This window comes from Electrophorus electricus, chromosome 26 (genome assembly GCF_041902795.1).
Source record: "Electrophorus electricus isolate QZ-2024a chromosome 26, ASM4190279v1, whole genome shotgun sequence".
In the NCBI taxonomy this organism is placed as follows: domain Eukaryota; kingdom Metazoa; phylum Chordata; class Actinopteri; order Gymnotiformes; family Gymnotidae; genus Electrophorus; species Electrophorus electricus.
The window spans coordinates 10,088,353-10,102,916 of NC_137522.1; the positions used below are offsets into that span (position 1 = coordinate 10,088,353).

The window sequence follows — 14,564 nt, forward strand, 5'->3', positions numbered from 1 at the left end:
TCTCTTCAAGATTTAAATATGAAAATGCATGATCTGATGGGAAAGGTTTTTCAGTTGTGAAGTAGGCTTGATCTGTGACTGAGAACCTGACTATACTTAGACAAGTAATGCATGGAAAATATTTGCTAAATATACCTTCCTAACTATTAGAAATATGTACAACACATTAAAATAGAGGCATTAATAGAATGTCTTCATATTGACATGTAAGACATTATACTGGTCAGAATGAGAGATAGAATGGCATATAATGATCCTAAATCAAAAGGCTCTTCTTTTGGTATGGCCAAAGTGCTCTATTTAGGGTACAGATCACAACATTGCCTATAGGTACCATTAACCGGTCCGTGCGAAACTTTATAAAGCTATTTAATAATGTACGTATTATAGTGTCATTGATGTTTGTAAAGACGCAATAACCCTAACAGCAGGCCCTTGTTTTCGTTTCGTTCCAGTATATCTCACCAGCAATTCTGATATTGAACAGACATGGCTTCTGTTTCGACTGTTCTAACCATGGACAAACACACAGACTGCACAGAGATCCTCTATAAGCTTTACATCCCCCAGTGCCTCACCTATATATGCAGATTAATAACATTTTATTTACGATTGCTGTACAATCATTTAATCATCACTTTAAAACAACACTGATTCAAATATTGTATGCTGAAATAACGGTAGCAAATCCTAGACTGTGTCTACTTTCTACTCTTAGACACAAAATATGTAACTTTCCTGGATTCAAGGGAAGGATTTCCTGGAGCATTTAATGGTAAATAAATCCCATGGTAAAAATAGAAACTAAAGGTACACATCACTATGTAAATTTGTGTCATTATACTGTGCACTTCAATGAAAAACAGAAGGCATAAGCTTAACTTGGCAATATTTTATGACCACAAAGTGGAGAACAAAAGAATTAAACTGCAGAATTCAATGATTCTGTAAGTCAATGAGGAACTCAAATTGGTAACCAGTACAAATTGAATTAAACCAGGGTAAATATACCTTTCCCCTTGCTGCTGCATTCTGAACTATTGGACGCTTACAGACGGCTTACTATTAATGTGCTCTCTTAACCATATACTGAGCAGATTATTAAATTACATGTTTTTTTTTTTCTATTACACACTTTTATAAAGCCTCTTAGGCTCTGTATAAATAAATAGCATTTTGATGCATAACAGCTATTTATCATCATGCATGAGCATGACATGTTTATCACTTTTCTTCATGTCTGAGCATGATTTAAATGAATATTGCTTAACTTTTAATACTTACAGAAAATTCATTTGAAGAAAGATGGTAATACTGATAAATTAAATAAAATAAATAAAATTTTTTTTAAAAATCAGACAAACGCAAGAGTCTGATTTTATCCTATTTACTGGAAAGGAAAAAACAAAACAAAAAAACAATTCAACCAGAGTACTTCTGAACAACAATGGAATTTATATGAAAATAAGACAGGTTTATTTAAATGACCGTCTGCATGCAAGCACTGATGCTTCTCAACAATATAACAGCAACCACCACACAAGTTCATGTTAGAAGGTGCTCTTAGTACAGATGGTGAAAGGATACCAGCAGATTCCCTGGCAAATTACACAAAGGACTGACAAATGTGCAATTACTACTTTGCTTCTTGAATTTTTTTGGCACTTTGCTTTTCTTTAGCCTAAAGGAAGAAAGAAAAGGAAGAAAAAGCCAAGAGTGATAAATTATTCTGAACACCTCGTCTTGTAAAGACGCTTTATAAGGGGGCAGAAAAAGTATATACCTACAATACAGCAAAAGTAAACTTTCAATAGTTTTTCACCATTTCTCTTATCGTGGAACACTGCAAAATATTACATTTTTGTAAATAACCAATTCACACAGACATCAACTTTAAGGAGAGTACTGATTTCTCTCAGGTTTACCCTGTGAACAAGTCAAAGGAGAGATGTACTTCCTCTCTTAAGACATCACTGACTTCTAGTGTTATGCAAAAAGGTCTATAACAAATATTAGTTAAACAATGTGTTTAAACATAATGTAAAGCCCATAATTCTTTCTTCAGTTACTTATAATTCTGTAACCTTAAATTTCCACAAAGCCACTAGTTGTAATACAATGCTAAACTCTTTTTGCTGTTAATGAAAATAATTCCAGTAAACAATCTTTTTAAACGTACCTTTTCCACCAGGGGTATCAGCTGTTGATACTCAGCAAGTGTCTTCAGTAATTCCATGATAAACGGTAGGTAGTTGTGCTTCCTTCTAATGTTTTCAATCTAGAACCAAAATGTCAGAAAAAAAACAAACAAACTAACAAACCCCCAAACAAAATAAACAAACATCCATCTCTGGTTATTACAATAAACCTAAGTTACTCCATTCAAGATCAACATCTGTGATTAGATACATATTAGACAGTTGTGTCATATTTCATTCTTTTTAATTGAAAAATCATTCCTCTTTAATGAAGGACTAGAGATATGTTATACACATGAGAGAAAACCACCAGTTTGTCAGTTTTCCATTTAGGGTGTGAACTCTGACCAACGCATGATGTGATTTGCATATGCACATCTATGTCAGAAGGCCAGTATGTGTGGCTTTTTTTTACTTGCTTGGAAATTGTCAAATGTTGTTTAAAAACTTTCTAAATGTATATTCATTATACCCTTTAGAATAAACCACTATAATATTCAACAAATTGACCTTAATCTTTTCTCTACAGGACACAGTGCAGTTTATTTGAAAATGCAGGAATAGTGTACCATCTCATATCTTGTAAGCCATTTTCCTTAAAACACAACACAAAAAGGTCCCAAATTCACTAAAATGGAAAGATTGTGATAATCAATCTAACATGAATGAGAAAATATAGACATACTTTATATCGTTTAAGCTTCTGGTTCTCCTCCTCAATCAGCAGCTGGTACTTGGCAATTTCTGACTGGATGGAACTGAGGAGATTACCACTCTGGTCTGTGTCCATTGGCTCTTCCTGTCATCACAAGGGCATGCTTGCTTCAAATGAACCAATTGGCTTCAGCTGATGATCAGAATGGTACACAGTGGCTCTGAGTACTTACCTCTGATAGCTGGGTCTGAAGTTCTGCGATTTTACGCTCATAAATCATCTTACGATCTGACACAATGGCCATCAAGTTGAAACGGATTTCCCCCTCGCTGTACCTGATGAACAATAGAAAAATAAGTGTGTTCAAAAACAAATGCAACCTAATACTATGGAGTAGAAATTATAATGACACTTACTTTTGTATTCTTTTTTCAATGACTGGCCGAACTGCACTAATCCAGTCATCTTGGTTGCAAGCACCTGAAAAATTGCAAATTATTTTCAGAAAGTCACGGTTCAGAAAACCACCAGTCAGTTGAAGAAAACCACTAATCTGTATTCAGACATGACATTTTCTGAATCGCTCTAGAACAAATTTCCAAAAGATGTAACAGGGTGTTAAGTCTTCCTTAATTAGAGTTTCTTCAAATGGCACTTTTTCATATGACAATGTCAGTATTAATTCAGTTGGCACGTGTCAAATTAATTGCACTTTTCAGCCAGTTTCATCTTTTCAGAGAAAGTAAAACATAGCCCTGAGGTGCAGGCACTTTACCAAGGTCAATAGGTCCTTCACGAAGTCCGTCTAATTCGTACAGTCTATCATTAACAGGCACGTAGCTCACAAAATGAAATGCATCCTCATCTTTCGCTGATGATTTTGCGTCAAACTCAAACATCTGCTGCCTGTGGATAAAAGAAACAAACTTGTTTATAGGTGACATTCTAAACAATGTTCTAGTAAGTTCTACTGGTTTAAGATGTTAAATATTAAAAATGAAAATAATATCTATTTGTGCCACCTGGCAAAGCTGTTGTGAACTTGTCGAATCACTTCAGAGTTACTGAGAGCAAGCCCTTTCATCTTACAAAAGGAAATGGAGACAAACACATATATAAGTAAATGCAACATATTGATATCCATCAGTTTCTAGAAGAGAGAACATTCTCTGTCAGTTAGCTCTTTCCTTAACAAATTGTAAGTCAGATCTTAAGACAGGAAGGGTGTACATGTTTCTCACCTATTGAGTAATACTGTAACTGTTCTTGTATTATGCTTCACAAGTCAGGAAAGTCCAAATATAACACACAGAGAGGACATACTTACTGCAGCATCAAAACTGTGTGAGAATTCTCTGAACTCTGTCAGTGTTTCACCCAGGTGCATGTCAGGATGTGAGCAGTTCAACAGCACGCTGACAATTGCTTGTGTTGCACAAGCATTGTTAATGACCTGAAAACACAAATAACAAAATTAATAAGTTTTCAGGCCTTTTATTTGTGTGAATGTAGGTTATATATTGCAGATTGTTTGATGCGACAGCAAACCTTTCATGGACAGCATATGCCTCATCAATGAAACAGCACAAATTCACCAAGTCAACATAATTTAGCACAGCAGTAAGTAAAAGCAGAAGGACATCACCAATAATGGTAATTTAATCCAACTCATATTACCTTGTTATATAGAACCACATTAAACAACCTAAAGGTATTGAATATTGTATGATCATTGTGGTCTGCAATTTATCAACATCTCCAATGCAACATATCAGTGCAGGCTAAACATGACTAACAGCAAAAACCACAGATATAGTAACTGTCCTGATGTATATGTCACGCTATTCTTATTTTATTGGTAGATTGTAGCATGGGGCCATCGCCATGGGCCATAAAAAGTGCACTGTATTTGTCTCTGGTGTTACATGCCACTCCCTTGGCTAGACAAATGCTAATGGGCTGACTCAATAGCGACATCTGGTGGGGGCAGGTCCCACCAGCCCTAATATACAGACGCGACACAACGATACAGTAATGTCTTCAGAATACACACCTGCTTTGCAAAAAATATCTGGTCAAGTCTCGAGTCCTGTACAATAGAACCAGCTGGTTCCTCACCAGGTTGCCATTTGAAGAGGAAAATTAAGCCATGAACCGGTCTAGAATACATAACAATCAATCAATATTTTTATTATGATACCACTGCACTCTGTCCTGCGCCATACAACATTCCTTACTTGAGATTTTCAAAGTTCTCTGGTTCCATGCTCCATATTTCCTCAACTTGCGCACCTTTGCATCCTGGCAAAAAAAAAAACAAAAACAAAACACGCATGCACACACGCACACACACACCTTAAGATGAACTGCAAAGACACGGCCTGACGCATGTTATCTTAATGTCATGTACAAGGCAACTTCGTTTATATACATGTTGAACTCTGGGACGGTCCATCATGTTACCCTAGCAAACATGTTAGGCAGCTAGCTAAATTCACTCTGAGCGCACGGGTGGGTATGGCTAATTTAGGCTAGCGGTGCATCAGGTAAATTATAACTAGAATTTCATTTTACATTATGATGCCTTCATCACATTAAGAAACGAAACATCAGGAAGCTCGCTAGTTACCGCTAGCTAGCTATATGATGCGCTGAACACAATGCTGCGCTAGGTAGCTAAGCTATATTAGCCACAGTTTGCTAATGCAGCTATGAAACATGCAGTGCTCACCAAACCCTTTTATCAGTTCTGTAAAAACACCAGGGTCACTTTCCATGAGACACCATTCGCCAGCACTTCCCGACATTTTTGTATTTTATTATTTAAACAAAGAACAATAAACCATGTAATTCGGTTCAAAGAGCTGTTACGCTGTGCTAATAAAATAGCTTTACACTTCTAAACATTCATTCACACGCACATTTTCCCGGCATTCTTCTCGATATGATCGCTCCTTCGTTGCGACATTTTGGGTGGTCTGGCTCAAGTCTGCCGTCGTCTTGTGTGGAGGCGCACTTTATCGTCACATTCCATTTCTACCGTCAATTAAAACGGTCACGTTTCCGATAACCAAGAAAATGCTGAATCCCTTTCAATGGCGCAGTTTCTTCTTTGAAAGTATATGTTCCAGTTTCATATTTCATATTTGAAAGTGCGTAATCTCAAAATAATATACAAGGTTTTTTCAGATGTTTATTTTTAAAACATTAAAAGACAAACTGAGATGATTTCCTGCAAAGGCCTACAAGTTAGCCCCTTTAAAACACCAGCCTGACATTATTACTAAGTGTATGCTCACAATATATGCTGGTGAGATATTAAAAATTGTAGTGAAATCTAAACACTCAACTTCCAACAAAGGGTAACGAGTAGAATGACTGACAGTGCAGAAGCTATAGCGAATTTGTGCTCATTAAAAATAATCCAAAAATCCAACAAATATCATTCCTAATCAAAGTAGTCTTGATGTAAGGGTGAAATCTGATAATAAAAGTCATGAGACGTAATGTGAACTAAAGTGCTAAACAACATTAGGACACCTTTCTTTCAATTTGTTACTCTCTCTCTCACCCACACCTATACTCACAATGTGCTCACATTTCATGAAACTAAGTCTGTTTTGCATTATACCAACCCCGGAGACCACACCCATCAATAGGCTGCATGTGCTGATCATGTGGTCCAAAACGTGCCACCAAATTGTCACAACAAAGAGAAGGATCGTGTCAATTAAAAATAAATTGGGAGAAAAGGGATAGGTTTTCTTCTTCAATCAAAAACAAAACCTACTCTGCTTAGGCAGCACTGATTACCTTCTTCCAGCAGTTCCCTCCTTAATACCAATCAATATCAACAGAACAGCCAATTACAAGGCACGACCTTTAGAAAATACTACAAGCTTATATAACCACACCACATATCCATAACCTTAAATGTTCTTGCACACAAGTACATTTTTGGGCCTCATCACCAAAAATGACATTATAGAGAGGAGGTGACAGCTAGAGTCCTGGTACAAGGACAACAATCACTCTCTGAATGTCGGTAAGATAGACTACGCAAATCAGAATGATGCAAGTTCCTCACAACCACTTGCACATCAATGGTACTACAATGGAAACGGTACACAGTTTCAAGTGCACGTTGTTAGCAATGCCTCAAAGGAAAGTAGTGGAGCGGGTGGGAAATGCTTCCTTCTACATTACTGGGTTGTTTTTCTGACAGCATGGAATGAACGCCTGCAGCATTAGAAAAGATCCATCTCACCTCACACAGTCGGTTTACAACAGTCCCATTTGGATATACACTACAGAACACCCAGCCCAAGTGCTCTAGAAGTTTCTTCCTGCAGGCTGTCAGACTACTGAACTGACCGGCCAAATGGACACTTGCATGTTGTAACTGAACTGTTACCTCAGCTCTATTTCACTTATCTATTGCACAACCTACTGTATCAATACTTTATATTAAAGAATAAACTTTGTTCCCTTTAAACTGGACACATTCCCTGCTCCTTCCACCATTTTTAAACTGCCAAGTTATATCAAGGTGCACTGTGTGTGTGTATATATATATATTAAATAAATAAGAATGAATGAGAGTAATCTACCCACCTCACTCCCTGCTGTCTAGTCTGGAAACAATAATTCATCATGTCTGTGGTGAGAAAGAATGACAAAGTTGACTTTGTTTACTGTTTCCCAATGCTCTCACACACACACACACACACACACACACTCAATGTCTGCAGTGTGCAGTTTTGAGTTTCAAAACAGTTAAGCATTTTTTGAACCAATTAGTTCAGTGATTCAGAAATCTTACATTTCTTCCATTACAAAGAACGGTATTTCCTCTTTAGCACAGCACATGACTCAGTTGTAGCAACTTGGTATCTATGAATATATAGCCTGAAGTATATTGTAGGGAACCCCATTATGAAACCCAAATGATATCCGAATTAAGTTAGGAACTCACACTGCAGTCAAAGGTTAGTGTATTTATAATTATTTGAATACACATCTTTCTGTGTACACTGCAGTTAACCATCTTCATTAGAGCATGGACAATACAAAATTAATTTATTCAAGCTTCTTGAAAAGACACTAATTTATACACTATACAACACTGAAAACTAGTAAGAAAATTAATAATAAAATAGATATTATCTAACATCTATAATTTTAAGAACAAAACAAACACCTTATTCTTATACATATTTAAGAATAATAAATAAATGTACATAAGAAACTTACAGTTGCAATTCTAGATCAAAATAACCTAAAGAAAGAAAATATTGGCTGTTTGGAAATTGTCTAAAGCCACAACACTTCTTGTTTTGTTACCTCAGATTTACAAATCTATTGGCTTCTACTGGCCTCAACAAGAGAGTTGTGCAAAAATTAATATACCATAAATCATTCAAGGAGACTGCCCACTCCCTGATGCCTCTTGAGCACTGCTCAAGCAGCATGGGTTACATTTCTCAATGAGCGGCAGCAGTTTTCCCTGGTGGTGCAGCTGTCGTGCATCAGAACCACCTCCAATACACTGTCCATTGATAAAGACTCTTGGTACCTGAAATAAGTGAGACAGCTTGGCAGCCCCAAAACACACTCACATGTACAAGTTTACTTGTACATACATTTACCTAAATTTAGTACAAACTGCATACCTATATTACCATCTAGAGTAACCTAAAGTTTATACTGACAATGCATGTTAACCACTTATATTTTTTAAGGGCTACAAAGTTTTTTGGCAAGTTTTTCTTTCAAGATTGACTGTTGTACTGTAATTACACAGCATTCCTTACCGTTCTGGCACCGGTCATCTGTGCCAAGGTGTCTTGAAGCTGTCTGCCATCTTTATGTTCATCCAATTCAACCACTTTATATGTGGCTCCTATTTCATTAAAAACATTCTTGGCCATCTTGCAGTAAGGACATGTTGTCTTGGAGAATATCACAACACAGTTATGGGACACAACATCCTAAATGGACAAAAGCAAAACAAAGAAAACATGTTGACTAAACACAAAACACGGATTACATTCATAAATAGAGAAGAAATAGATTCCAACCTGTACAAACTGCGCATATCCTGTGCTTGATAAACGGCCAGCATTAGAGGATGTGAAATTCCCCATTCTAAAAACATGAAATACATTATGATTAACTCAAAGGCCTGCACAAGCAGTAATAAAATCATTTACTTCCATAGATTGATTTTTAACCTTATGATAATCTCTGATCTGTAAGCGAAACATGCAAGAAAGAGACAGAGAAAAATGTAATGTTACAACACTTAAAATCTGCTGCCTTGTAGCTATTTTAGATATAAACAGCAAAAGCTAACTAAACTTTTTTCGAGTTGCATGTTGTGTTATAGCTAGCTAGTTAGTTAGCTAATCACAGGAAACTGCCAAGGATCTGGCAAGCTCTGGTTACTAATTCTGTTTATGAAAAACGGCGGTGGCTAACAGCAAGCGGAGATTTAAACTGCAATATACCCAGTACTTGTAGTTAGCTAACGCTAGCTGGGAAACTTTGCTTGTGTCAGTTTTGCAAATGTCAAATCCATCAGCCAACATTCTAGCGACGTTTTAAGAGGGTCAAATTTTCTCTTTCCCCAACCAGAGCGGACGGCTCTTGTAGCACTTACTGAAAGATAAACGAAAATAAAACGGCAGATAAGATAGATTTAAGAGTTAACCTAGCTAACTAAACAAGTATAAAGACACGCTGCTAGCTAGAGATAAAATATTGTAAACTGTCAAGAAGAGAATGACCTTTGAATTTGGCAGTACGCCTATCCGAACTTGTGAAGACGTCCTCTTATAAGCATTAATGTTTTAAATCAAGACCACGATGCTCAGAAATTAATTGCTTCCTTCAATTCAAGCCGTGTGCTTGTTCATTGATACACCCAAATCTCTGCAACATGCTTCATCAGCGACCCGGAAGCAAACATTTTGCTTCCATGTGCAGGTGGCTCACCTTTTCGCATAGTTCTATAGCGTTTACTTTAGTTCTCAGCTAGCCTATTAGACTAAGACTAAGACTAATACTTTAATATGACAGAAGACAACAAAATATTTACTTGGCATGTAGTTTTGTACTCTAGTCACCTTGAACCAACTGAAGTCGTCTAATATCGTTATTGAGTCACAGACCTATATACCAGTATAGAGCTTATATAAGTAGTCGTTCATTTTCAAATACTTAAGGAAAACAACAATAAAATTGGGAATTCGGGAAGTCTGGACTTTTTTTTTTTTTTTTTTTGCAATTTGAAATTCTGCGACTTATTCCTATATATGTGTAACACATTAGATCAAAGATGTTTTTTTTCTTTTTTCTAACCACACTAGGAAAAAGTAGATCACCCCCCCACACACATTTTGTTGCTTGCATAGATAACAAAAATCTTTTGATAACAATTATGAACGCTGTCTTACTTAAAACAGATTTATATCCTTAACATCAATTCTGTCAGAATCTTACGTCTCTGACCTTGTCATGCAGTTCACGGGGGGAGCGTCTGACTGACATGCCCTGCCCCTTTCTGTGACATCAACTGCATGAAGGCATTGGATTTCAATTACATGACATCCATGCTAAACGTATAATACAAGTCTTGTTGTCAAAATTTTGATGGAGCAGGAAATAAACACACTGGAGCTTAAGTGTCCAACAGCATTTCAGCAGCATTCTATTTCAATGGTACCTTGAACTTTAACCTACTGTTCCTGTTAGGATACCTTCTATGAGTAAATGACAAAGCACTTTTGTAGGTTTTTGTAAGTGCCGTGGATAAGAGAGTCTGCCAAATGCCATGAATGCAAATGTCCCAGATTATCCGAATTCACCCTGCCAAATGGAACAATAAGTCACGTTCAAAAAGAAGAATTGAAAACTGTCTGCACATATTCCCTGGAATAGCTACACATTGCCCCAATACTTACATAGCCTACAGAAAGTTTTCAGCTGGAATTGCCTGACATGTCTTCCCTTACTTTCAACTGAGTTGAACTTCAGACTAAAACCCTCTTTGGGTGACAATTGAACTGAAATTTAGAAGACATACATTTGAATGCAGTTGTCTAATCATTATAAAAACAGATATATAATTAATTTTACATAAAAAGTACATACATGAATAACATAACTGCATATTATTTAATTTATTGTCAGTTGACAGATGTATTCACAAAGCATCAGAAGTTGTCAACAAGCAACTTGAAATGCTATATGAATGCTAGAAGGTCTACTATGCTATGGCTTACAAATCTAGAATTAAGTTGGGCTATCTGGTACTCCTGTCAGGAAAATGTGGCAGCAGGTCTGGCAATATAATTGGTCAGGCAGGGGGTTGATTTTTCCCACCTCTGCAGATGAGCTGAGGTGGGTGAACCAGCTGCAGCGGGCAACATGAACCTTGGAGGTAGACAGGACCTGAGATGGTAGAGGCAGTGAGGGGATGATGAACACGGCATGACGTTGAAGTGACAGATAGATGGGCCAAGTCTTAGTGTCTGTGAAAAAAATATAACTGGGAGATCTCATCATGTCTTGAAACCCATTAAAGCAATAGTTTAACAACAACAACAACAACAACAACAACAACAAAAAACTCCCAAGAAACCAAAAACATCTAATTCGTATAAAATTTCACCTTGCAAATATTGATCAGCCAAGAATTTTTTGATGTGTAAAGTTGCTCCTTTTGTTTTGCACTAGAAATATGAGCTCATGCTCACTAATTACCATCTGATCTAAGGGAAGACAGGCCAGTTCAGGTCTGGCTGAAAAAGTGTCCTGTGTCACGACTTCAAGGCCATAATTGCTCATCTGTGAATACATGGTACAGTGGAAGAGGATGGCTGGAGTATGGCATTCAAGAAGGCTTTTGTCTCCCATACTCAAAGGTTGACGCAACGCTTCCCCTTTGTTGTAGAGGTGATGCAGTGATGACTAAGTGCTCTATGAAGTAACCAGGTTTATAACCCACACTTGTGACATGGTGGGAAACAGCAAAATCTATGAAATATGGCCCTTGACTTCACAAAAACAAAAAGTGCCTGAAAAAGTTTCTGAACGCCTCTAATCACTTTTCACCTGGTGCTGGACCTAGGGCAAAAGTAAGCTGCATAGATAAAAACAGCAGACATTTTTTCAGACCTTTAAGTTCCAAACTTCAGTATGAAATCCCACTGGTACTTGTTTGGCCTTTATACAATGGTTGCTGCCTCTGGATTTTAAACTGTTGCTTTAAAGTAGGCAACATTTCAACTTCAAATGGAGTTATGTGTTCCTTTGTGTTTTGAAAATGCTTTTTGAGATTTTTATGTTTTTATTTTATGATATATTTCTCAAAAGTATAGTAGTAAAAATATAATGACAGGATGATAGAGCAAGTATCACTTCGGTGCTTTTTCTAAAGAATATTTAAAACCAGTTTTATTCTGAAACGATTCATCTTGGCAGGCATACTTTGTGTGTGGTTAGCCCACAGCAAGGTTCTTAACTATAAGGGTTGGTGCATTTTGCTTTTTACCCACATGATGGCACTGCATCATTCTAGAAAATTATTGTTAGAAGAAAACTTGGCACAGAATTTTATTACATTTTTTATGTATACACATATCTGTGTTTTGTTATTGATTATCTTTCCAGACAAGAGATTTTTTTTCTGTATTTAATGTCACATTGCTACTGTTTTGCAAGTGTGGGTATGGGGTTTTAATTTTTGTTTGATAACACTAAATTAGGGAGGGGTCCAAGGCCTTGCTTGCTTGATAACCATCATTTCACTAATACTCCCAAGCTAGGTTAATGGCAACTAGGTGGCTTACTAAACAGTGTAAAAATACGTGAATGAGAAATGTAACACTTTAGAAAGGACCAGTAAGTGATGGTCCTGAACTGGCCAACGTATTGCTTGTTGGATCCACACTGTTGAAATCATGCTCTCACCCATCCTCTCTCTCAGCAGGGATGGAAAGAGACTTTGAATTATTTATGGGTTACATATTTTAAAGTTTAATGCCTAGAACCTCATTAATAGTATTACAGTGAAAGGAGGAGTGTAGTGGTATCTTTCTCTCTATCTCTCTCTCTCTCTCTCTCTCTCTCTCTCTCTCTCTCTCTCTCTCTCATGGTCTCTTTCCTCTGTCTGTCCCACTGTCTCTCTCTGTGTTTTTTCCTTTTGCCTCCTACTTTCTTTTCCATTGTGCACTATAACGTTGTTCGGGATGGATACACTATGGCGCAGGTCTGGCTTGTGGACTGCATCGATCAGAACTCTGTCTGCCTCCTGCTTTTTGTCTGCATTTGTGTAGACATTGTGGGTAGCTACTGTAGTGGATAATCGTTCATCATTAGCCATGTTCTCTGTATTCTAACTCTTAAATCCATACCTCTTGCCAGTCAGATACATTGCCAATCAGATATATTGCCAGTCAAGCTGATTCTTCCAGAGGTACAAATCACAATTAACTTTATTTTTTCACCAAGATTTTTTTCCTTCTAGGAGTGACCATCCGCCAACGTGTTTACCTCGTCCTACAACATGAGCTACGTCACAGTTTATTGGGTCATGACAATCAATGATTCTTGTGGGCGCCAGTATTGGCTAACTCATCGAAACCTTTGAAAATGTGATCTGCCCGCCCGCGCAAAAGCTTTAATGCTGAGCAGCAGACACAGCTCGCCCACACGCTCCTCAGTGCAGTGTCATTGCAGTAAGCCCCAATGATTTAATATCTGTTTGCTGCATGCATTTGCAGGCGGCCCTGTAATCAAGCAGGAAACCGTAGCTGCCTGTGCTGTGGCTGCCCTCATAAATCACCGTCCCTGGCGGACAATCATGCTTGGCTGTATGGAGGAAGGCACCAGCAAAGCCACTGATTACACTCAATGGCTTATTAAAACCACTCCTACTGCAAGAAAAGCTCCCCCTCCCCCCTTTATGATTTGTCTTTTCCAAGCCTCCTGTAGGGAGTCACTTGTAAACGATTGCAGGTTTGTGCCGGAACGATGCTCCAATTGGATTCGCAGAAAAGGCAAACATTCTAATAATTTCTCCATGTATTGATGTGCTCATTCCACTGCACCGTGTAATATTTGATGCCTCCTTTGAAGGGAGGCTTGTCTAGGCTAGGATGTGGGCTGTTATCAGGTATGACACTGTGTTAGGGCAAGTTACCACACTTTGCTCCAATCAGGCCTCATCTTGAAGACTGTCAGCGTAAATTGCTCCTTTAGTCGGGCTATGCAGTCCACATGGAGCGTCTACAATGGTGACTGGCAACATGCAGCCTGGTTGGCCTCCTGAGCATTTCCTGTCACGCTGCGTTTTAGTGGAAGTGAACTGCAGGGTGGAGGGTGTAGGGTTTCACCTCCCTGTTGGTATTCAAGAAGGATAGTTTGCCCTTCGGAGCCACTGCAGGAGGGGTACAAACCAGTGATCTGGGTTGTTCAAGGTCTCAAAAGGGATTTCACAGCTTCTTGAGCACAGTAATCCACTGGTGTCCATTCAAGATGGCAAATGAAACGCACCCCAGAGAGAGGCGGGGTGGTGGTGGGATAGAATACCTCCATCGAAGTGTATCACTGCCATAATTGGGGAATATGCTGTGAAAAAAGCAAAAAGGGGAAGCTTGGTATTGTGTATGCATGTATGTATCCATATATACACACCACCCAACTAC

The 14,564-nt window shown here is 37.9% G+C and overlaps 2 protein-coding genes across 5 annotated transcripts; both read right to left on the reverse strand.

The window, feature by feature from the left end:
• Positions 1-877: 877 nt before the first annotated feature.
• Positions 878-8,805, reverse strand: uchl5 (ubiquitin carboxyl-terminal hydrolase L5). 3 transcript variants are annotated; one of them, XM_081708284.1, is made up of 12 exons: positions 8,667-8,805; positions 7,468-7,510; positions 5,091-5,154; positions 4,907-5,012; positions 4,181-4,306; positions 3,876-3,937; positions 3,629-3,759; positions 3,270-3,333; positions 3,086-3,188; positions 2,884-2,997; positions 2,180-2,278; positions 878-1,681 (listed from the first exon to the last, which is right to left on the reverse strand). In XM_081708284.1, the coding sequence occupies exons 3-12, from the start codon at positions 5,117-5,119 to the stop codon at positions 1,637-1,639; spliced, it is 879 nt and encodes a 292-aa protein (XP_081564410.1). In that variant the 5' UTR covers positions 5,120-5,154; positions 7,468-7,510; positions 8,667-8,805; the 3' UTR covers positions 878-1,636. The 3 variants fall into 3 exon arrangements, with proteins under 3 accessions (XP_081564410.1, XP_081564409.1, XP_026873926.1); XM_081708283.1 differs by lacking the exon at positions 8,667-8,805 and adding an exon at positions 8,263-8,401; XM_027018125.3 differs by lacking the exons at positions 7,468-7,510; positions 8,667-8,805 and adding an exon at positions 5,585-7,437.
• Positions 8,273-9,808, reverse strand: glrx2 (glutaredoxin 2). Of its 2 annotated transcripts, XM_081708285.1 has the most exons (5): positions 9,642-9,808; positions 9,363-9,513; positions 8,934-9,000; positions 8,667-8,843; positions 8,273-8,428 (listed from the first exon to the last, which is right to left on the reverse strand). In XM_081708285.1, exons 3-5 carry the CDS (start codon positions 8,997-8,999, stop codon positions 8,273-8,275), a joined length of 399 nt encoding a protein of 132 aa, XP_081564411.1. In that variant the 5' UTR covers position 9,000; positions 9,363-9,513; positions 9,642-9,808. The 2 variants fall into 2 exon arrangements, with proteins under 2 accessions (XP_081564411.1, XP_081564412.1); XM_081708286.1 differs by lacking the exon at positions 9,363-9,513 and having other exon boundaries at positions 9,643-9,808.
• Between the last annotated feature and the right edge of the window lie 4,756 nt (positions 9,809-14,564).